The 25,197-nt window shown below is 41.1% G+C and overlaps 1 protein-coding gene across 1 annotated transcript in view; it reads right to left on the reverse strand.

Annotated features, from left to right (window-relative positions):
* LOC110074959 (fatty acyl-CoA reductase 1) overlaps positions 1 to 25,197 on the reverse strand; it is a 91,004-nt gene that overhangs the window by 12,054 nt on the left and 53,753 nt on the right. The window contains exons 4-8 of the mRNA XM_073000922.2: positions 15,665 to 15,840; positions 15,159 to 15,338; positions 6,424 to 6,601; positions 3,651 to 3,695; positions 1,790 to 1,908 (exon numbers count right to left, since the gene is read on the reverse strand). Of these exons, the coding sequence (XP_072857023.2) occupies positions 1,790 to 1,908; positions 3,651 to 3,695; positions 6,424 to 6,601; positions 15,159 to 15,338; positions 15,665 to 15,840 (698 nt within the window). The remainder of the gene's footprint in view (positions 1 to 1,789; positions 1,909 to 3,650; positions 3,696 to 6,423; positions 6,602 to 15,158; positions 15,339 to 15,664; positions 15,841 to 25,197) is intronic.

Consider the following 25,197-nt stretch of genomic DNA (forward strand, 5'->3'; position numbering starts at 1 on the left):
TACCATGTTCTCTAGACTCACAAAGAGAGCATGGCTTAATAAGAAGTTGAAGGCATATACCACACTCCTGTACTACAGTGAATCCTGAACCCTTCATGCACAGCAGGAGAGGAGCTGAACATGTTCCATATACATTGCCTCTGACGCATTTTTGGTATCACCTGGCAGGACAAAGTTCCAAACAGAGTAGTCCTAGAACGAGCTGGAATTTTTAGCAAGTATACATTACTGAAACAGTGATGTCTACATTGGCTTGGGCATGTCATGAGAATGGCTGATGGTCAGATTCCAAAAGATCTCCTGTATGGAGAATTAATGCAGGGAAATCGCTACAGAGCGAGACCACAGCTGCAATACAAGTATATCTGCAAGCGGGATCTGAAGGCCTTAGGAATAGACCTCAAGCGATGGAAAACCTTGACATCTGAGCGTTCAGCATGGAGGCAGGCATCATGGTCTCTGTCATTTTGGAGAGACCCTTGTCCAGCAGGTGGAGGCAAAGAGGCACCCCTGAAACCAGCAAAATCAGGGAGAAGGACAGGGGACAGATTGGATTTGTCCTCAGTGTGGAAGGGATTATCACTCTCAAAGTGGCCTTCTCAGCCACACTAGATGCTGTTCCAAGTCTTCCATACAGAGCACATTACCATAGTCTCTCAAGACTGAAGGATGCCTAATCAGCCATGACTAGCAAGTGGGTTTAGACACGTGTTCAGATACATCTCTTACGCTGTAATGTCTAGGATAATAACTCTAACTCTAACATTCTCTGTATTCCAGTCAATCTTTCCCCACATGTCTCTCAGCAAACTATGGAATAATGTGATGCTAAAATAGTGGTAAGCCCCTTCAGTATGTTTTCTGAAAGGAAGGGGAAGCTAAGTACCAATCTACCATTTTGGGGAGCAGCCACGAATGTAATCTATCACCTAGTTCATTTTACAGCCCTCTTAGCAGTCAAAGGATGTAATAATTAACTGGTTGATCCACTCTCCGTATACTTGAGTTTCGAAGGAATAGTTGGGCAATATCATGCAAATGAAAGGTCTTTCTGCCCCCTCTCTGATTACAGATCTAAGTCACATCCAGTAGAAGTTCCACTCTGGATTTTTTTTCCTCTTCAATTTTGAGTCACCTAAATCTAAATTATATTCAGGAAGTCATTTAATTGCCTTTTCAGGTCAGAAGATCTAAAATAGAGGCTACTCAATGACATAACATCTTGTAAACAATCTCTGCCAATTTTATTTACAAGGCCTGAAAGATACCTGAGGGGTGGCAAGGCATTCTTGTTTGAGCCACAGTGAACAGCACAGCTAACATAACGGAACAGAGTACAAGACATCCACGGAAGGGAATATCTGCTGTATGTGATTCACTGCTCTGATCTGGCCACTTTTCAGTCTGTCTCCACTGGGCATAGCTAATGCATCCATGACTGTCCACTGTCTCTCTTCATGTGTCATGGCTCTAGGCTTCCTTCCTTCCTTCCAAGGAAACAGCACATCCCAACCCATGCAGAGAACATAAAAGATCAACTCCAATGAGGGCAGGCAATTCTGAGTCTCAGGAAACCCCGTGTAGGAGGGAAGTATGCCTCTAACTGTATTTTAGAAAGGGGAGTGATCAAAATTTGGGAAACCCTTCCCCACATCCTGGAACATGTTGCAACATTTTTAGCTTTTGTCTATCTGGGTTTGAAAATGAGGTCTCCTGAAGTACAAAAAACTGTCCCAGTTTAACAAAGTATTCTTGATAAGAAAGTACAGAAAACAACGTGCAGTCGTACCTGTGAACTGCAGTGTACCATCCAGCAGCAAGGCTTAAATTGATAGCCACATCTACAGGAACAATATCTGCTACTGCCTCTGTGTTGCATTTTACTGTTCGTATAATCCCTTTTCCAGCCTGCCGGAGACAGGGGGTGGGGGAAAACTAGTCAGTCTATTCAATGGCAAAATTTCATTCTCTAACAAAAATACAACCTAAGTATGATTTATTTTATTTGATTTATTTTTATTTTTCCCATCTTATAGAATCATTTAATTAATTAATTGTTATAAAATTTTTAAGAACTTGTTATCCTTATGTTGTAAGCCGCCTAAAGCGGTCGAAATGACTAGATAGGCGGGGTATAAATACAATAAATAAATAGATAAAAATGATCTTCAGAGTCCCCTGCACTGCAAGGAGAACAAACCTATCAATTCTAAAGGAAATCAACCCTGAGTGCTCACTGGAAGGACAGATCCTGAAGCTGAGGCTCCTATACTTTGGCCATCTCATGAGAAGAGAAGACTCCCTGGCAAAGACCTTGATGTTAGGAAAGTGTGAAGGCAAGAGGAGAAGGGGACGACAGAGGATGAGATGGTTGGACAGTGTCATCAAAGCGACCAACATGAATTTGACCCAACCTCGGGAAGCAGTGGAAGACAGGAGGGCCTGGCGTGCTCTGGTCCAAGGGGTCACGAAGAGTCGGACATGACTGAACGACTAAATGATGATGATGATATATTAATTTATTAAATTTATAACCTGCCCATCTAGACCAAAATCTACTCTGGGCGGCTAACAATAAAAGATAAAATAAAACCAATACAATAAAAACATTTTAAAAAAAAACAGTAATAGTATAGTTCAAGGTGGGAAAAATAATCAGGTGATGACTGGAGGGAAAGCCTGCCTAAAGAGCCAGGTCTTAAGTTTGCTCTTAAAAACACCCAGCAAGGGAGCCAGACATATCTCTGGGGGCAGACTGTTCCAAAGGCAAGAGGCCACTGCTGAGAAGGCCTGGTTTCTTGTTCTTTCTCTCCGGGCCTCCCTCGGCATTAGGCCCTTCAGACACCCTTCCTGCTAGAACGAGTGATTCAGGTAGATCTAGGTGGGAGGAGGCGTTCCACTAGATACTGAGGTCGTAACATATACCAATACAGTAAGCAATTACAGTAGCTAAAATCAGTAAGAAATGTCATCTCCTGGTGAAAATGGATTACAGTGGCACCTCGCTAGACAACTGCCTTGCAGGATGAAAAACCTGCAAGACGATTATTTTTTGCGATCACTATGGTGCCTTGCAAGATGTTTTTTTTTTCTATGACCGTGCTTTGCAGGACATTTTTTTAGACCGATGCTTCACAAGACTTTTTTTTTAAGACCGATGCTTCACAAGACTTTTTTTTTTAGACTGATGCATAGGGAACCTCACAAGATGATTTTTTTTCACAAGACGATGATTTTCGTGAAACAAATTAAAATCATCTTGTGAGGCACCAATGTACTTTACAAACTAACGTATTAGTTTGAAAGCGGGAGCCTTTGCCATCAATAAAGGCTCCCTAAAATCTGGAAGCCTGAAAAACCGAAGTTTCTGGTTGCATGGACAGTATAGACCTCTGGACGATGCTCTCCTCTTCAGTCTACTGCTCTGCCAACAAAGAAAGTGATAATAGGGAGGCAGGGCTATCCTGTAACCTTTTTATTCAGGAGCTCACATTGTCCCTACCCTCAAGCATGAATAGGGCTTAGATTCTATTTTTATCCCAGCAGATTCGACCCCTTCAGCTGCCCAGTGTAGCAGTTTTGCTCCTAGGTTCTGGCCCTGCTTTTTGAGTCTGAGAAAACCAAGTAATTTTACCAGTAACCATACGTACAGCAGTAAGGAGACCACTTGTTCCATTAAAGTTGTCAATCCAACCCTGAAAAGAATACACAATAAAGGAAAATAAATGTGTGAGAGGCAGTTGGATTAGACATTGGTCATTCCAGTCAGTACACTATGCAAGCCACCTGCCAGTCTGTAAATCTGGGTTTTAGTATTGGCTTTTGCTGACCAAGAATCCCAAGTATACTAAGACAAGCTTGAAAAATATTATACTAAAGCATGCCTAAAAGCAAACAAAATAGAAAGGTTATGTTGAAGTGGCATCCAGGACTGGGTCAAGATATTGTGCTGCTTGAAGTGAGTAACGAATGCTACCCCTTTCCCCTCCATGCAAGTCAAGCTGTGTCTTATGCAAGCTCAATCAAGTTATTTTGGCACCTCAAGCAGAAAACCCTACAAGCTCCCCTTCCTCACCTGTGTGAAAAAAAAAATACAGTAATAGGAAACTCAATAACTCATGTTGTGACACACACAAACAAAATTTGCTACCTGAGGCAACTTCCCCAGGAAGGGCTAGCCCAGTTTATGTAACACAAAATTTGCCTCTGGAAGTAGTGTACAAATATACACGGGAAGTATGATTACATCCAATTAGTGCAAAGCACACAATACCAACATGGTTGTTCTAATAAAAGTACTGTTTTATATTTGTAAACAATCTTTCTTTTGATACCTATTTTGAAAACTTCAATCTAGAAGTATAGCTAACACTGAATAATGGTTTTTTGTATTGTATGATTTCCTTCTTTTACTTGCACAACACAGGAATTCATTTTTAAAAACAGTTTTTTCTAAAAACTTAAAAACTTCAGTCACATTTCTATAGAAGGCAAACATTGAACTAAAGCCCAGAAAAAGAAAATTGATTTTAAAAGGGGTAAAGTGGTTTGTTAGAAGCTTTGAACACCTTCATGTACACATGACATCTACCTTGTGGCGCAGTGGTTAAACTGCTGTACTGCAGCCAAAACTGTGCTCACGACCTGGGGTTCAATCCCAGGTAGCCAGCTCAAGGTTGACTCAGCCTTCTATCCTTCCAAGGCCGGTAAAATGAGTACCCAGCTCGCTTGGGGGAGGGGCAATGTGTAGCCTGCATAATTAATGTGTAAACCGCCCAGAGAGTGCTTGAAGCACGCTTTGCTATATTTGTCATCCGGTGACCCTACCCTGACCAAAAAGGTTTTCAGAACAATACAAAAACATGACAAATCTATTTACTGGGGTGAAAATAGAATGAGTGGACACATTATGATCTGAGATAACAAAAAACTAGTAAATTTATAAATAACACATTTTATTTGGTATAAGTTTCCCTTGACTAAAGTTCATTTCATCAGATCCCTGCAAAGTCTATGAAACTCACTCCACATAAAACATGTTAGTCTCTAACCATCACAGATGGACACTTGTTTTGACACTTCAGAGTTCCATTTTGTTTCAGAGTTCATAGAAAATTAGGCCTGTAATGTAGACATTCTACAGTACTGTCACCTCAGCAATTCTAAAGAAAGCCTTCAATTTCAACTCTCTATCACAAGTTGGGTTCCCCCCTCCCCAAGAAAATATTGCAGTAAATATCCCGCTGGGGTACTTTGTAGAGATACACTTGGTGAGGATGCAAGAGAGGACCTTTTCAGGACCTACCCTCAAATTTTAGAATTCCATACCTGGGAAGATTAGGTTAGCCACATCCAAGATGCCCTTCTGACACTACATGAAATTTTTCCTATCTAATCAGCATTTTGACAGCAAACAAATTGCTAAGGGCAGGATTTTCTGAGGAGGTGCTGCACTTTTCTGTTGTTAAATCATATTTACTTTAACTAAGTAGCTGAGTTTTTAACTTTTTTCTCTTTTTAATATTAAAAACTGAATTAATTATATTTTAATATTTAGAACTTTTTTTAAACTTGGACTTAAAAAAACACTATACTTGGGTTTCAACTTCGGAGAGAAAGAAAGGGCAGAACTCAAATAAATAAATGAGAAACAAATAAGGTATTAAGACAAAAGTAGTGTTGCATGCCATTTGGCGTCAAACCAAACAGAGTAGTAGGAGTGATATAGTCTTGTTGTCAATAGTTGGGTCCCATTTGGGATTAGGCCACTGGAATTCTTAGTGAGGTCAAGAAAAATGAGAAATGCACATAAAACTTTATTTCTAGATATTCTAATAGTTCACCTTCTGTACGAACCCTCAAGGTGAACTTCTCAAAATGGTTAGAATATACTCCACATTGCTGTCACTACCTTTTTAAAAATCCAGGTGCCTGAGAGCTAAGGTGCCTCTCTTAGTTGGTTTTGCTTGCAATAGACTAACAAGGAAATGAGCAGAGCTCCCTGTTTACTGTATATCTATTATCTGCATTTAGTCTCAAATAATCTTTTAAGATATACAATATGCAAAAAACTATACACTGTTTAAATGTTTTCCAGCATGTTTGCAGAGGTAGTGTATATAAATGAGTAATACAAAATGACTGTCAACATCACAGATCTTAAAAGATGCTATCAAGGCATATTCAACATCAGAGGCATTAATTCTCATAAAAGACAGAGAACGAAATTCCGTAACATGAAAATGGGAAACGTGATCTTTGGATCGTGTTGTTTGGCCTCCTTTCTCTCACTGTTCTCAAGAGCACAAATGTTCCAAGGATTCCACTCCATTAATATTTTCAGATAAGCTTTGAGCAAAGTAACTGCTGCTGTCAGCATTTATTCAGGGAACTGAGCAAGAATGGAGGAGCAATCATGCTTACGGGAAAAGGCTCACGCCAGCTGGCACCCACAATAGATGGTCTAATGATAGCGACGTTTAAGTTCCCTTTCTCTTGCTGAATAAGGTACTCTGTCAAGGCTTTGGTGAACGTATAGGTGTTGGGCCAATCCCCGATGAGTTTGGGGGTGATGTCTTCGAGAAGGGACTCATCCATCCACCTAAGAGGATACATTGGAACATATTTATAAAAACAGAAGAGAGAAAATGTATACATTTGTGTCTGTGTTGGGGGAGAATCAAACCAGCAACACGGTCGTCAAAATTAAATAAACTGCCAGAGTCTTACTAGTTAGCTATGCTAGTGTTAAGTGTAGGGGTGTAAACTGCAATGATGATTGTCACTGTTTAAAGAGTTGCCACTTCATTCCTCATGGCACTCATGCAACTGGTGCACCAAGAGTGATGTACAAGCAGCAACTTAGCAGTACTTTGCCACGCAGTTTACTCCACTGCACTTACAGCAGCATACCGACCTTATAGTATTCTGGCCATAACATTTCAGCATGCTCCCCTGAAAATGAAGATAACACCTTTTAAAATTTTCAGCATGATAATTTTTTAAACAAACTGTCTGGTAATACAGAGAAAGAAATGTTCAAATGCAAAGAAGGGCAGCAAACCTACTTTACCTCCAATAATGAATGCAGAACAGCATGTTTTAATAGATGTACCTTCTCTCACCCTTTTCATACAAAGGCCAAATACTAAAATATTCTTCCATATAATATTAAAATATTTAAGTTTTGTTCCTTAATGTGTCTAGTCAACAATAACAGTTATTTTAACATTGTATTTCATAATGGATCATTATTTTTAAGGGCTTCAGGTGTTACTCTGGAATACTAAATCTGGGAATACTCATTTGTTACTTTGTTGATTTCTAAAACAAGCTATTTAGTATGACACATTATTGAAAGTGTTAAGCCATGAACAGCTCCTCTATGGATTTCATAGCCCTATGTTCAGTCTTTTTTTTCCAGTGGCACATCTGTCCCAGTTCCTGAGCACCCCATGGAGCTGTGGTGCACCGTTTGGGAACCCCTGATCTACGGACTAATATCCTGAAAAAAAATATTATAAGCTCGCACTGGCAACAGCACAAACATGTAGCACATTTAAAAAAAAAACATGAGAGGCATCACATGATACTTATATTTTGTGCATCACTATGCAAGTTTTCCTCTGGATTATCTGCAAAGACCCCTTGTCCATTTGATTAAAATAAGGAATCTGTGGTGCATAGTACTGGCTCTGAGTGCTGACTGAAGCTCGGGAATTATGTACTTCTGTCAACGATGTCTTACTCCTGGTGGTTCAGAGTTATAAACAAGGACAATTTCTCAGGATACTGGAGCGTGTGTATATACTGTATGTAACAGTGTATATGCCTGGGCTTTTCCCACTCACACTGTTCTCAACACAGCAGTATAACAATCGATCCAGTTACCTCAGGAAGTGGTGAGCACTCCAGCACTGGAGGCATTGAAGAGAAATTTACAAAACCACCTGACAGATCTGCTTTCATTTGTATTGAGCAGGGGGTTGGACTTGATGGCCTTGTAGAGCCCTTGCAACTCAGTTGTTCTATGATTCTATGAGATTTAGTGACTCGGAGAAATGCATACATATACCATGTAATGAACTGAAGGATCCTGGGAATTGTAGTCATATGAAGACGGAGTCTGTTAAGTTCTGTGTCAGATGAGTAAAAAGCAATGGAATGTGTGAGACTGTTTTTGCAGAGTTACTTGCCTGGTGCAGAGATATGAAGGCAAGGCCGAAGGGGACTGGAAGAAAAGAAGACCAAACAAGAATACCGCTTAATTGGAAGCGAGATAAGACACCTGTGGATCTCATGTGGAATATGGGTGGAGAGTTGTGTTAAGCTTTCTTGCAATTAATTGGTTGATAGATAGACAAGGTCAGGAAGAAGGAGGTCCTAGACATGTAGAAAAATGATTGTGTATGTGAAATGTTGGTTCGTGGCATGTTGAGGAATGTTTGCAGAATGTAAGAGAAAAAAGGTTTGCCTTTTGAAAAGAGGAGAAGGGGGAGTGAATAGCCCAGCTTAGAAGTCAGAATGATTACTTGGCTTAGATTTTAGTTGTATATATCAAGTGCATTTTTTTCACTATGTGAAAGTGCAGTGAGGGACATCTTGACATACCATTAGCTAAACAATAGTTATTTCCCGGAGGCAAATTGTATACCAGCTGGAACACTTTTCTGATGAGAAAGCAGGACAATTAATTGCTCTATGGCGCTTATTTTTTTGGGGAGGGTTCCTCTTGTGGTGTTCTCATAAGCCAGCACATAGTGATGTAATTTCTATTGCTGATTTGTCATGTTGTGTTTTCTATCATATAAAAGCAGAGCATGCATCTGTTCCTACATATCTTTGTGGGTGACCTTCAATTTCTTTAAACCTTTCATTCATTATATACCGTGGAGGAAAAGGCAGGAACAAGCTTGATCTCTCTTAAGCTTTGCCTACCTGGATTTTCTGTGCAGCAGCAGGCAAGATCTAGGGAACAACAGAGAGGCCTTCTATTCCCTAAACAAGGTAGCTCATTATGCAGTCTAGTTTTAAGTATGTGTAGAAGATTTGAGATAGAGATACTGATGCTATATTCTGAACTGTTAAATCTTCCTTCTTGGGCAAGCTGAGGCAGTCTCGGACGTTGACCTGGACCCTCCAAGGCTTTTGGGTGGGATTCAATATACATGTTACAGTCACCTTGTCTGGAATACCTTGGGTTGTCATGGCTTCCACAGCACATTAGATTTTACTGAGTAGGACACTCAGGATTTTGGGGGTTTTTTGTTTGTTTGTTTGTGTGTCAGATGGAATGACAGTGGTCTGGAGATGAAGGAACATTGTCACGAACAGATTACTACCTGGTAGGTTTCAAACTTACTGGGACTTGAAGACCCTGTAATGATAAGGAATGAGTAGGATGATCTAACCAGAAGACTGATTAATGCAAGTAGTTTCTTGACAGAACCTGGGAATATTCCTCCTGCCTTGTTAGAGATCCCTGTTGAAGCCACAGTGGCCCTCTGGAACAGGGAGTGATCCCAATGGCTGATACAATGGGCCCCATGTGTGCTCTTCCATTGAACAGTGTAAATTTTTTAAAAAATCCTTGGTCTTCAGAGCAACTGAATTTGATGAAATGCATACAAAGACTGCTAGACTCACTCTCTGATAGAAAACACAGAGCAAATCCAATTCAATATAGCCAGGAACGACATGTCTGCAGATACATTGCTTGTGAAGAGCCTCGTGGCGCAGTGGTTAAAACGCTGTACTGCAGCTAAAACTGTGCTCACGACTTGGGGTTCAAATCCCAGGTAGCCGGCTCAAGGTTGACTCAGCCTTCCATCCTTCCGAGGTCGGTAAAATGAGTACCCAGCTTGTTCGGGGGAGCAATGTGTAGCCTGCATAATTAAAAATTGTAAACTGCCCGGAGAGTGCTTGTAGCGCTATGGGGCGGTATATAAGTCCAATAAATAAATATAAATAAATAAATAAATTGACACATGGATCCCATTTTAAGGCAATTCATAGAATCACAAAATCATGGAATAGTGAAGTTGGAAGGGGCTGCAAGGCCATCAAATCCAACCCCCTGCTCGATGCAGGAATACAAATCAAAGGATCTCTGCTAGGTGGTTCTCTTGAATGCCTCCAGGGTTGGAGCACTCACTACCTTTTGAGGTACTTGTAATTGGTTCCACCATCTTACTGCTCTAACAGTTAGGACGTTTTTCCTCATTTCTCGTATTCAACTGAAATCTGGCTTCCTGTAAGTTGAGTCCATTGTTGCATGTCCTGTACTCTGGGATGATTAAGAACATATCCCACCCCTCCTCTGTATGACAGCTTTTCAAGTATTTGAAAAGTGTTATTATATCTCCCCTCTGTCTTCTTTATATAAGGCTAAATATGCCTGATTCTTTCAGTCTTTCCTCCTAGAGCTTGGTTTCCAGCCCCATGACCATCTTTGTTGCCCTCCTCTGAACTTGTTCCAATTTGTTAGCATCCTTCTTGAAGTGTGGTGTCCAGAACTGGACACAATCCTCAAGTTGAAGCCTAACCAGTGCTGAATAGAGGGGGGACTAACACCTCGCGGAATTTAGAAACTATACTTCTATTAATGCAGTCTAAAACAGCATTTGCCTTTTTGGTAGCCACATCACACTTTTGGCTCATATTCATCTCGTGATCTATGACAATTCCAAGATCCTTCTCACTTGTAGTTTAATTCCTTCCATTAAAGTAGGATATGTAGTTCTTATTGCTGGCTGGTCAGTGCTGAGAGTCTTCCAGGTTACTAACAGTACTGATGTTGAAGCAGCAGCTGGGAGTCTTCACTGGCATGACATGTGGCAAAAGCATAATTGCTCCCTTCCACTGGTCAGAACTAGACATGGGATACTCGTATTTGTATCCTTGACAAATATGAATATTGTCAGCACAGGTGCCTGGGATGTCCAGTTCCTCCTCTCTGAAACCAGCAGGTCCAATTACTGATCGCCACGTGGCGTGTGCAGCCAGTGTCATTATCGTCTTGCCAATCACAGAAGTAGTTCAGCCACCACTTCCCTACCTCCCTGAGCAGCCAACCACTAAACAGCTGAGCAAGGAGACTCATCATCCTGCTTCCTCACCAGAATGGTCAACTGCATGGGGAGGCAGGGAAGTGCTGGCCACGCTACTTCTGTGATTGGTGCGATGAAAACTACGCCAGTCGTGTGTTCTGCATGGCAACTCATAATTGGAGTTGCCAGTTGGGGGGGGGGGAATAGACCTCCCAGGAATACAAATACAATATTTGTATTTGTATTCCCAGGGATACGAATACAAATGCCCCATGTCTAGTAAGAACGATGGCCTATGCTGAGGTAGCTTGGAAGCCTCCCAGCACTAGCAGGCCAGAATGGAAGCACTAATATGGTTTTTAACTGTGCATTGGTGCCATTTTAAAACCGCAGTAGGGTTTGTGTCATGCCTAGGAACAGTAGTTGGGGCCAATTCCATTCATTCTGTGCCCCTCCCAGCCTGTGGTTATGGCCATAGTGGTTATGGCCATAGTGTAAACCAGTGGTTCCCAACACTGGGTATCTCAGGTGTTCTGGGATAGCAACTCTCAGAAATGCTTGCCAGTACAGCTGGTGGTAAAAGCTTCTGGGAGTTGCAGTCCAGGAACACCTGAGTTACCCAAGGTTAGGAACCACTGCTCTAGAACATAGGTGAACACCTACTCCAAGTTGGATATGATAGTAAGAAAATATTTTTTTCTTCACCATCACTTCATTTACATGATTGCTCAAATGAAATTTCTTGGGTAGTCAAAAGCCTATCACATTCTGACCTATAAACAAAAAATGGATATTACTGAATAGAATTATATGACACGTTGAAGATTATATTACTTGCCAACAAGGATTGGTCACAACTGGTTATCACCTCTGGTCCTGTCAGAAGCAATCTAAGGGTGAAGGATAAGCCAACAGGGAGGTGGCATTGCCCAGGGGATGCCCAAATGTGTTCACGGTCCTTATGTTTTTGGGGAGGCTACTTCCCTGTTCTTTGTCATAGTTGGTACAGGTCTGTTTGATTTAACTTTGCTCTTTCCTTGTCTAGCTGTAATGGCTGGTCAGCTGGACAGCTCAAGGATGTAGGTCAAGTGCTTTGGAAGATGATTCATACCACATATGTTTAGAATATGATTTAGACATATTTCAGTGTGACTTCAGGCCTGGTTATGAGACATCACCTGAAATCCTGTTGCTTTAGCATAGTAAGTCAAAGGTGCAGTGAAGATGACTCAGCAAATCCCCAGTGATTCAGTGGACCTACTCTAGTGGACCTTACTACACTAAAGAACAGGATTTTGGCCACTGACTAATTTGGCAGCAGCTGCAGATGATCTGCTCTGAACCAACCATGGGTAGTGTGTCCCTGTTGGTTCTCCTAGCCATTTTGGCACCTTTAATGACATGAACAAAAGGTTATTCTTCCAAACTGCCTGGCTGGGATAATATCTAACAGAACCATTCCATGATGGTTCATACTCTCCTTAGAAGGGTAATTTCATATGAAGATGCTCTGGCCTTTAACCTCTGATGTCTCTCAGGATTCCATCTTGAATTACACATACAACCCCAAGAATCAGCACTCCAAAGTTTTGTTATTTGCCACTAGTATGTGGATGACATCCAACTTTTAGTCTATATCCAAGGCAACTGTTTTCATTCTGATTAAGTATCTGGTGTCAATAATGAACTAGATGAGAGCAAATTAAAGACAGAGGTATCCCTGCTTCACCTAAAAGACAAATCAGGGAACCGTAATTCAACCTGTCTTGGACACATTCCCAATCCCATTGAAAACTCAAATATCCCTTCAGGTGCACTCCTAAATTCATACCAGAAATCTGGAATCTCCCATTCCAATGGTGGTCAGAAATATATTTGCAGAACTAAGGTGCCCATTGCTAGAGATGTCAAATCTGTTCACAATGAAATATGCCTTAGTTACAGCCTGTTGAACTACTGTACTATATACTCTAAGCACTGCTGCCTCCGAAAAGTATCTGGAACTGTCAGTTAATTTAGCATACTGCATCCAGGCTTATGCTGGGGAGCATTTCACTTCCTTTCCCCACAATTCAAAATGCTTGCATGACTTGGGACCAACTATGTGGAAGATCATTTGGAAAATTATGTTATTTCAGACAAGACTGCCCAGACTTTAAGCTCCTCCAGACAAACCCTTCCCTTTGTTCTACCGCTTGCATACACACATGTGTGACTGAAACACAAAGCAGAGAGCTCTCACATTCTGGAACTCCCTGCCAACAAAGGCTAGGAGAGCTCCATCTTCTTATACTTCTGTTGGCCGGCAAAAACGTTTATTTTAATTGAGACTTTTAATTTTTTTTTAGGTTCAGAGATGAAGCAAATTTTCATTTGGTGGTGCTAGTCATTTACTGCTCAATGCATTTGAACTGAACTGCTTTAAAAAGCAATTTTCTATTAATGTGTTTTTTGTTTCTATACATAGTTACATTTATACTCTATTGACAAGTGTCTTTAGCATTATTTTTAGTATAGAGGCAGAGCATTTATTATTATTATTATTATTATTATTATGATTATGATTATGATTATGATTATGATTATGATTATTGATGATGATGATGATGATGATGATGATGATGATGATGCCTAAATGTGAAGTAACATTTTGCCCATTTTATTCATTGTAGAAATCAGCACTGACTGATTCAGCGTGGATAATATGCCTAGAGTATTTTTTAAGCCATTCCCTCATTGCTGTTTCCCTTCTTTCTACTTATACATTATAATCTCTTCAAATCAGAAGCTACCCACCCAGGTGCCTACAGAACAGCCAATCTTCCATACCCAAAATGGTTTTCCTTAATCTAATGCTCAAGGCAATCAGCTTTGGAGGGCATGCTGAGGTAAGAAAGTGCAGTGCAGGGCACGAAGACAGCCTGTAGGAGCTTGAGAGTGTGTCACTGATTTAAAAATTGCAGACAGTATAAAAGGATGTTTTTTTTAATTATTTTCTCCTTACTACACTGCAGCAAACTAACACATATATAGCACCAGTTGTTCTTCATCATCAACATACCACCAATCTGAGACTTAGCCACATACATGCAACTTTCCCACAGTCTCCTCTCCACCACTAAATCCCATCCACTTTCCTCAGTGCTCAATCCCTTTTTCATCTTCCGTATCTCATTACAACTTGATTTTCTCAAGCTCACGTCTGTCACACTATCTCAAAAATCACCCCCCGCACCTTTTCCACTGACTTTCTACCCACACGTAAATACACTCTCTACCTCAGATTCCACACTTGTCAGATTCTCTGGACACATAACGATACATTACTATATTTAAACACATTACACAGTCATGGGGGATTGGGGCCACCAGAACTGATCATGCAATGTTTTCTTTAAAAACTTTTAAAGTTTCCCATCCCCTGTTCTGAAGCTCCTAACAGCTTCCCCAGGAAACAGAAACTCTAGGGAGCCTCAGAAGCTAAAACAGTGGGTCAGGAATCTTTAAATTAGTTTTAATTAATTATTTCTGGCACCCTAATCAGATTTATTATGACATGGTGGTGCTGCGGGCTAAATCGCAGAAGCCTGTGCTGCAGGGTCAGAAGACCAGCAGTCGTAAGATCGAATCCACGCAACGGGGTGAGCTCCCGTCACTTGTCCCAGCTCCCGCCAACCTAGCGGTTCGAAAACATGCAAATGCAAGTAGATCAATAGGGACCACCTCGGTGGGAAGGTAACAGCGTTCCGTGTCTAAGTCGCACTGGCCATGTGACCACGGAAGATTGTCTTCGGACAATACGCTGCCTCTACAGCTTGGAAATGGGGATGAGCACCGCCCCCTAGAGTCAAACACGTCTGGACAAAAATTGTCAAGGGGAACCTTTACCTAATCAGGTTTATACCATGCAAAGTTATGCAATAGAATTATGCCCATTAAAGATCATCATAAAAGGCCTGTATATTTTGTGTGACTGCATTCACAAGAACATTTCAGTCTGAGACTGAAGCAATGCAACATTCACGCAGCAGTAATCATATACAAGGGAGGGCGTAGTAGTCCTCTATCTAAAACCACACAACAGCAGAAAGGAAGACCGTTTCCACTTACTCCACAAGGTCAAAAAGTTTCTTGGGCTCCACAGGTGGTGGGTAGATGACTTCTTCTATGTACCTCCGATTACAGTTTGCATAGGCTGTTGAAAAGTGGATGAAGGCCTCAAGATGCTGCATCCGGTGGGCCAATACCAGGAGCTGCTGGGTGCCCCTGGCATTGAGCAAAAGAGCAAGCCTGGTCAAAAAACACACAGAAAGGTTGTGAAAATAGCCACTCCACACGGACATTTAGAGCCAAATGTCTTTGCTCTACTAAACATTAACACAGCAACTTCAGATGTTTAAGAGAAATTTACTGAAAGAAAATCCGGGTAACTTGCACTCTCCCCCCCCCCCCCCCACAATTCTGGATCTTGCCAAATGAAGGCACAAAATACCCCTAAAATGGAAGGACATGCACTTTCCTAGCCACACTTGCCGCACCAAATGTAATGATTTCCAGATAAACTTGATTAGAACTGTGGTATAATAAACACAAAGGAGAAAGCACATAGAACATACTTCAGTGGCTCATCAAAGCGAACGGTTGCAGCACAATGGAAGACAACGTTGACTTCTGATAGCAGCTCTGCAGCATCCTCGGGAGCAATCGCCAGATTTGGCTGGGTGAGTTCAGCATTGATCGGCTTGATCTTCTCATGGAAGTTGGGCCACTCTTCCCGGACTCTATCAAACAACTTGAAAACATAAACATAATTCCAGGGTAAACAAAGAGGAAACTGGACAAAAAAAGAAGCACCAAGTTCTTCCATTTATAGTTGTAGTGCAACATTTATATTACACTTAAGCAACAATAGGCCTGTAAACACTGGGGAAGCACCACCTAGGAGAAAACACGCTAAGCAAGGACAACCATACAAAGCTGAAGGTCAGTATGCCCACTTCTTCCAGTCAATGAATCAGAGATAAGTCCTTTTCAGCTTCAAGAAAGCCAGTGAAATGATTTGAGAGACAGTAAATGTTCCTTGTTTGGATTACAACTCTCACAATCCCACACAGTCATGGGGCATGCTGGTTATGAGATTATGGGAGTTATGATCCAGAAAAGTAACTTTTCCCTATACATCAGTAGCTTCGAATCACTTATGAACATTCTGGTTCAGAGGACAGGCGTCTGTTTTCCCAACATTATAGACTGTTGAATTCTGAATAATTGGTGCTAGCAATGGGTTAACAAACAAGGCTGTATATGGGGTTCTGGTATCATTCCTTATTCTGTGATGCACCACTCTTTGACTCAATGCAGTTACCATTCTTTGGAAATAGTGGTCAGTCCCTCCACTCCCACAGTTTGGGCAAGGGCTGAGAAGGAATGTGGGTGGTAAAATTACTGCAAATATCTTGTGCACATCCTCATGCTGCAGCCACCAGAACTGATTCTAAAGGACAGGACAGTGTATTGGATATACCACTAGGCCATGGTATTATTAGCAGAAGAAAAATCATTCTGAAAATGGGTCATTTTATCCTTCAAACACCTTGTAAACTATGATTTCATCCCATCAGAGAAAGCAAATTCCCTAAATTAATTATAAGCGGTGTAAAGAAGTACTATCTTTTGTCTGTACTATATTTAATGCCAATTAATTTCACTGAGTGACCCCAATTCCCAGTATTATTTTTAAAAAATTACTTCTGTTCTATGATATGCACCTCTTCCTGATTTGTCCTTTGATTTTTAAATAAAAAACTCCTGAAACTTTACTTTTTTCCTTGATCCAACTTTGTGCTTCTTTGGACTTCTTTCCCCGCATCTCTTCTAGATTTAATCAACATTTGATTAAGTCATTTGAGTTTTGAAAAATCCATCTAAACATCAAATATTCAGCTCTGCAGACAAACAATCCAAACGCTTCATGAAGGAAGCCTCTGTGAAGTTCGCAAATTTGGTATATTCACATAACAGATCATTCTGCATAATTTAGCTTTTTTTTTTGGACTAGTTTGCATAATTTATTTCGTTTTGCTGGTCACTGAGGGAGGGCAACTAGCTGAGCAAATAGATATGCATTGTCCTGAAGCTACGAGCCTTGGAAAGATTATTCAATCACTTCACTGCATTCTGACATTTCAGCAGGCATGACCCACACAGTTTTAAGCTGATTTTTTTACCACAGTAACAGCTAAAACCAGCTTTCTTTTAAAAATAAACACAGAGGAAGCAGAGTTTCATCTGATATTGCAGGCAGAAGCAACCTCAATTTAGGGTTGTGACTGTGAGGAAAATCAGCTTCACCACTCTTATTCAGGCAGCTATGCAAAGGTTTGTTTTATCTTCTGCTGCTTTTTGGTGCTGCTTTCTTCTCTTAGGATTTATTTCTAAGCCATCAGGCAGGCAGGCAGGCAGGCAGATACTCAATTGCCTTCTCTCATAAACCAACAAAGCGTACATTTATTATGGCTACTCAAAAAGAATTCGTTGAAGCTTTGCCAACACTGAGTAAGAAACGGCGTGTAATCAAACCTGGTCTTCATGTGTGCTGTCTTTAAAAAGCGGAGATCCTACTTCCGTGCATGACGGGCAGTAAACAAGAAGCTGATTATCCTATGGCAGAGAGAAGAGCAGCACAGAGGGCAAGGCGATGATACCGTTTTAGTGCTGCCTGGGGTCAACTACAGAGGTTATCCCACACAGACGGCCACTTAGGCTCTGCTTTTAAAAGGATACGATTGTAGTGGTGTCCCTTGTAAGCCAATTTCCTTGAACCTCAGCAGCTGCCAGTGTTCAGATGGCTAAGCTGCCGAGCTCTGATTTGGAAATGCACACCATTGCCCCTTTAACCACTGCTAAGGCCCTTCTAAATATCCGTCTGTCAAGCAGATATTAAAAGCTCTGATGCTAGTAAAACCTTTTGTGGTATTTTAAACTGTCTGAAATTTCCTCTGGGCTTAGATGAACTAATTCGGAGCTTGTTACAGGCTGAATATTCTTCAAGTACTTCCTAGATTCAGGGGATCCTGCTGTTTTTCCTGATGGAGAAAAGCACTGAGGTACAATCATGTAATCACATTCATGGTTGCAGCAATTCCTGCAAGTGTCAGATGCAGGGACAGGCTTGAAAGACTGTCAGCATTAGACTGTGGGTAACTAATGTGGGTAACATTAGACTGTGGGTAATTATTTACTGCCGGTAAATAGAGGAAAATAAGAGAAAAACCAGAGACCTGTTCAAAAAAATTGGAGATGAGGAACATTTTGTGCAAAGATGGACATGACAAAGGACAAAAATGGTAGGAACCTCACAGAAACAGAAGACATCAATAAGAAGTGGCAAGAATTATACCAGAAAGATCTGGACGTCCTGGACAACCCAAATAGTGTGGTTGCTGACCTTGAGCCAGACATTCTGGAGAGTGAAGTCAAGTGGGCCTTAGAAAGCATGGCTAACAACAAGGCCAGTGGAGGTGATGGCACTCCAGTTGAACTACAGTGGACCCTTGACTTACAGACGGCTTGACTTACAGACTTTTTGAGTTACAGACTTCTCTGGCCACAAAATTTAGGTTTGACTTGCAGCCTGAGATTTGACTTACAGACCAGAAAAAAAACCAAAATGGAACAAAAACGGCCTGTTACGGGATTAATCGGTTTTCAATGCACTGTAGGTAAATGGAGACTTGACCTACAGACTTTTTGACTTGAGAACCGCCTTCCAATACGGATTAAGTTCTCAAGTCATGACCCCACTGTATTTAAAATCTTAAAAGATGACGCTGTTAAGGTGCTACACTCAATATGCCAGCAAGTTTGGAAAACTCAACAGTGGCCAGAGGACTGGAAAAGATCAGTCTACATCCCAGTCCCAAAGAAGGGCAGTGCCAAAGAATGTTCCAACTCCCGTACAATTGCACTCATTTCCCACGCCAGCAAGGTTATGCTCAAAATCCTCCAAGGTAGGCTTCAGCAGTGTGTGGTTCAAGAACTCCCAGAAGTACAAACTGGATTTTGAAGGGGCAGAGGAATTCCAGAAAAAACATCTACTTCTGCTTCATTGACTATGCAAAAGCCTTTGACTGTGTGGACCACAGCAAACTATGGCAAGTTTTTAAAGAAATGGGAGTGCCTGACCACCTTATCTATCTCCCAAGAACTCTATACGTGGGACAGGAAGCAACAGTTAGAACTGGATATGGAACAACTGATTGGTTCAAAATTGGGAAAGAACAAGGCTGTATATTGTCCCCCTGCTTATTTAACTTATATGCAGAATACATCACGCGAAAGGCAGGACTGGAGGAATCCCAAACCAGAATTAAGATTGCCGGAAGAAATATCAACAACCTCTGATATGCAGATGATACCACTTCTGATGGCAGAAAGTGAAGAGGAATTAAAGAACCTTGTAATGAGGGTGAAAGAGGAGAGTGCAAAAAACGGCATGAAACTCAACATCAAAGAAACTAAGATCATGGCCACCGATCCCATCACCTCCTGGGAAATAGAAGGGAGAGATATGGAGCCAGTGACAGATGTTACTTTCTTGGGCTCCATGATCACTGCAGATGGGAACAGCAGCCACAAAATTAATAGACGCCTGCTTCTTGGGAGGAAAGCGATGGCAAACCTTGACAGCATCTTAAAAAGCAGAGACATCACCTTGCTGACAAAAGTCCGAATAGTCAAAGCTATGGTTTTTCCAGTAGCAATGTATGGAAGTGAGAGCTGGACCATAAAGAAGGCTGACCACCGAAGATTTGGGGCTTTTGAAGTATGGTGCTGGAGGAGACTCTTGAGAGTCCCCTGGACTGCAAGGAGAACAACCCTATCCATTCTAAAGAAATCACCCCTCAATGCTCACTGGACAGATCCTGAAGCTGAGGCTCCAGCACTTTTACCATCTGATGAGAAGAAAAGACTCTCTGGAAAGGACCCTGATGTTGGGAAAGTGTGAAGGCAAGAGGAGAAGGGGACGACAGAGGATGAGATGGTTGGACAATGTCACCAAAGCTACCAACATGAATTTGACCCAACTCTGTAAGGCAGTGGAAGACAGGATGGCCTGGCGTGCTCTGGTCCATGGGGTCACAAAGAGTTGGACATGACTTAATGACTAAACAACAACAACAACAACTAACACTCACGTTGCAAGGGAAGGAACTGAAGCCAACAAAAATGTTGTAGCAGATTAACAAGGCTAAAATGGGAGGCTTCCTAGTTGCAAGAGTGGGGGTCTCTAACAGTGTAAACTGTCATGGAAAATTATAGCAACTGGGACTTCTTGCCTATCAAATCCAATATTGTCTGTATTAACTGGCAATGCCATTCTAGGAAGGGTCTCAGAAAGGGTCTTTCCCTTTGATGCTACCTAAGATCTTTTAACTGCAGATGCCAGGGCCTGAATCTGGTGTTTTCTTCTTGGAAAACATATGTTCTCCTATTGAGTCACAGCTTTACTCAGTATAGGCAATGAATATACTGTAAGAGGAAAAAGAAGTCACACCATTAGGTGAGACTGCAGCAAGTCTGAACACGGAAGTACCAGGAAAAACTTGAGCAAGGACAGGAGCTGGGTCAACCATTCTGAATCAGGAGTGCCATACTCTCCATTTATCAACATTTCACACAGAAGCACATAGGAGAAAATCAAGTTCCTATGCAGATACTTATTTAGAATGCCTTTGCCTCCTGCCTGTAAAATCTCTGGCAGCAGCGGTTTCTCACTCTTGATCTTCATTCGCAGAGATTGTATTTTTCAAGCATTCTCCAGAAGATGGAAATGTCATCACAGCTCTTCAGTTTTCCAAATAAGGTAAATGAATAAATCTTTGTGAAGTCCGTGGAAGAAAATCTATATTGCCATGTGAGAAAGAGTAAAAAGAGTGGAAATGAAGTATGTGTAGTGGTGATGCCCCCATTCTTTTTGGGGTGTCTGTGCATGACTCTAGTTCCCAGAAATCTCTAAAGCTTCTACAAGCCGAATTTGGGGAGCTCCAGGTGACAGACCCACAGCTACAGACACCTACATTTTGCTCATCTGGAGGAGGACCTCCTCTGAGGCTGTATGGCCTCTTCCAGCCTGTACTTCCTGTTGTTAATGTATAAGATGAAAGGGAAGCTGCCATGGTGCAGATGAACTGACCAGGAAAAGGGAGCCATGGCCTTTTGTTTGCAAGGCTTCAGCTGAGCTATTAATAACCATTCACTTTCTGAGGTCATTAATCATAAGCATCACCATAACAGGAAAGCTATTTGATGGCACATAACCACAATGGAAACAAGCAATAGGCTCACTGAAATATTAAGTGTTGTGCTGCACAATAAAGGAAGTTGCAACTGTCTTCTTTCTTACCTAATGTGAGAGTGCATAACGTTGCACCAGGATGAAAAGGCTGAATTTACTATGTCCACCATCTGCATAAATTCTAATATTCAGTGAAATTTTCTACATAGATTCCTCTGGACAAAATTCAGCTCCACTTTGACATTCCTCCTGGGGGAAATACAGTAATTGGTGCTGATGCAAGAGGGATATGTATCTAATTGCAAGAGGGACAACTACCTAATGACTTTCTGGAGTAAATTTAAAAGTTGGTTAGAGACATATACAGTAGTTTGTGGAAGAGAGGTTTGCCTCCCATGTGCAAAACATTGATTCATCTTTAAACTTGCACATGCCCTCCCATATTTTGCTCTTGGGGGCACAGAATATTCTATCAGTCAAATCATTAATAGGCATACCCCAAACAAAACATTCCAGCTACAAAACTGGACCTTGGATCAGCACCAAATTCTGCTCTTGCTCAGTGCCAAATTTGGGACATTTGGGCAAATGACTTTTGAGTTCTGATTTTTGAATGGTAGTGGTGCTGGGGGACTCCTGTACCTTGGTCATTAGACTGTGGAGTGTCTCAGGATTCCATGATTCCCCATACTATTTCACATCTACATGAAAAACCTGAAAGAGGCTGTCCAGAATTTTGTGGTCTGGTACCACCATTGTGCCCAACTCCTTCTGCTTTTTAAGATCTTCAGGGAAGCCTTTCTCTCAGTCTTTCGGGGCCCATCCAGAAAGTGACACCATGAAAGGAAAATTCCAGAAGATTTTTTTTCATCAGTTAATCATTTCTCACACAAACACAAAGCAATTCTCAAGGCTTTTTTAAAATAAGTGTGAATGGTAGTGAGCAGAAAAGGGTATCCTGTAGACCATATTGACTGCTGCCATTGGTGTCATCAACATTCAGATAGCCCTTTGCTATGTAAAAGCTTGACATCCTCTTTTTCCTGCTGGCAATGTGGGCATGATATTTTGCAGCAATATTGGGCCATTTCCTGGCTTTTTGAATCTTGAGTACAGAAGCACAATATCACACATTCATAAACAAGGAATTTCTTAAGAATTGAATTATGTTATTCATAGTTACTTGGAACAATAAACTAAAACCTATTGAAGTCTGCCTGAATATGATAATGGTGAATCTTACTAAGTTTGGATAAAGAGTAGTTTAGGAAATCAGATGTGTCTGTCAGCCTTTCAAGGACCAAATCTTACCACAGCCTACTCTCCAAAGTGGAATATAACTAGCCAATAAGGAAGAGATGAAACAATAAGGTTTTGGTCTTAGTGCTCTTTGTGCACATGGTATATGCAATCCTTCTGAATGCAGTGCAAGGTGAGACAGTTTTATGATCTCTCTAAGATAGGAGAGAGTGCAGACTGAGAGCACCCTGAATCTCCCTGCCAGTAGTAGTCATAAAGAAAGCTGACCGCCAAAGAATTGATGCTTTTGAATTGTGGTACTGGAGAAGACTCTTGAGAGTCCTCTGGACTGCAAAGAGAACAAACCTATCAATTCTGAGGGAAATCAACCCTGAATGTTCACTGGAAGGACAGATCCTGAAGCTGAGGCTCCAATACTTTGGCCATCTCATGAGAAGAGAAATCTCCCTGGAAAAGACCCTGATGTTGGGAAAGTGTGGAGGCAGGAGGAGAATGGGATGTCAGAGGACGAGATGGTTGGGCAGTGTCACTGAAGCTACCAACATGAATTTGACCAAACTCCGGGAGGCAGTGGAAGACAGGAGGACCTAGTGTGCCCTGGTCCATGGGGTCACAAAGAGTCGGACACGACTAAACGACTAAACAACAACAACAACAATGTTTCTACATTGTATGTGTTGCACTTAATCACACATTTGCTTCACTCTTTCATTAAGCCTGAAGGCAGCTGTTCAAAATATTTTGGCACAGAGAGACTACAGCCACACCCCAGCTGTTCTTGCTTCTGTCCTCTCCCAACAACCATCATACAGATCAGGTACTCATGCTCTAGCACTGAGTAATCCTGTATGAGGGAAGTTTCTGTTGGAACTTGTATGTAATGTATGTATACTTAAACTTCCATTTTAAAAAGCTAGGAAAATCAATTCTTTAAAAAACCTTTCATTTCATGAATGTGAGATCTTGTGCTTTTGTATCCAGGAAATGGTCTGATATTGCTGCAGAATATCATGGCCCGGTTGCCAACACAAAAAAGGATACCATGTAGTCAACATGGTCTACAGTAAAGGATACCCTCTTGTACTCACTACCATTCACATGTGTTGAAAAACAGCCCTTTGGCTGTTTTGTGTTTGGGTGTGAAGTGGTTAACTAATGAAAAAAATGAATCAGCTTCTTGGATTTTCCCTTGCTTGGTGTCTCTTTGTGAATGGTAGTGAGCACACGAGGTTTGAAGGATACTGACTGTGAAAATCACACCTTTTTTTGTTAAGTAACTACGAACATGGTAAAAGTCTAAAGAATGATTAATTCCCTAAATTTTCCAGCACACATCTAGGGAAAGCTCTATCTTGTTCTCTGTACTCTTAAAGAGCCTGCCATAGGTGCAGATTGTGGAGGTATTAGCACTGTATGCTTCTTGAGACTTATTGTCAGCATTTTGGATGAAAAGTCCTTGATTTATCAAGAAATCTTTCTTGTATTTGTGTGTTAAGAGAATGCAGAAGGCTGCCAGGAGAGAAATGTTCCACATAAAATTTAATCTTGTAGTCCTCAAGGACATAATGAGGAGCTCTAGGGCCTTGAAAGTATTGTAATCATTATTTAAAAACATAATAAACATGTGGCTGTACTGAAAGCTTGTCAGTCTTTTGCCCCTTTACCTAATCTTTGATCCGAATTCAACAAGGAAAAAATAAATACAAAAAAACTTGAATGCTGTATCCCCTTGGTAGTTGTGCTAAATACGGAATTTAGAAATTCTGTGAATGGAACAGATTTTGGGGTTCTTGACTAGTAGGTGGTTCTTCATTTCTTCTTGGTACTTCAAGAACCTGATTAAAAAGAAGCCCCCTCAGAAGCTTAAGGTGCTATGTTGAAGTTTCCTCCCACTTTTTCCTGAAGAATTTGATCTAAAAGTATGACTTTCACAGACCCTTTTGAGTAAGGGGAAAGGAAGTGAGTCTAAATGACATCCTTGCTTGTTTATCTGGATCTGTGGCTTTTGTGTGCATGACCAGAAGCAGCAAGCACAGATAATTAAAGTCAGCTAATAATGTAATACTTTGTTTTCCATAAGAAATTCAAATAAGCTACTTTTTTCATGAATGTGCCCATTTATCAAGAGTCTCTGCTGATGATCTTGGAAACCAAAAGGCCTACTCTCCAATTTGGTGAAATGATTAAATGGGTCAGAGCATGAAAATTATTCTAAAAAAGTAAGGAGCCACTGTTGGAAAGCCACAGCTTCAACAAGAGTTAGTTATCATTATAGCTACAATTTTTAAAAGTTAAACTTCGCTTCCCGTTTCTCCAAGTGAATGTAAACTTTATGATGTTTTCTGCTATTTAACGATCTTGTTGCCACAGCTGCATGTTTGTAAATTATGCCATCATTAGCCAATGTTAATCTTGAACTTCAAGTTTTCTATCTCAAATCAAATCCCCACTCAGTCATGGAAACTCGCTGGAGGTATGGAACTGGTACAGACACTCCTTAAGTATATCACTTACCTTGAAAGTCCTATTAGGGTCACTATATGTTGGTTTTGGCACATAACAACAACCATTTTCTCCCAGATACCAAGGCTT

Source organism: Pogona vitticeps, chromosome 5, assembly GCF_051106095.1.
Source record: "Pogona vitticeps strain Pit_001003342236 chromosome 5, PviZW2.1, whole genome shotgun sequence".
Lineage (NCBI taxonomy): Eukaryota > Metazoa > Chordata > Lepidosauria > Squamata > Agamidae > Pogona > Pogona vitticeps.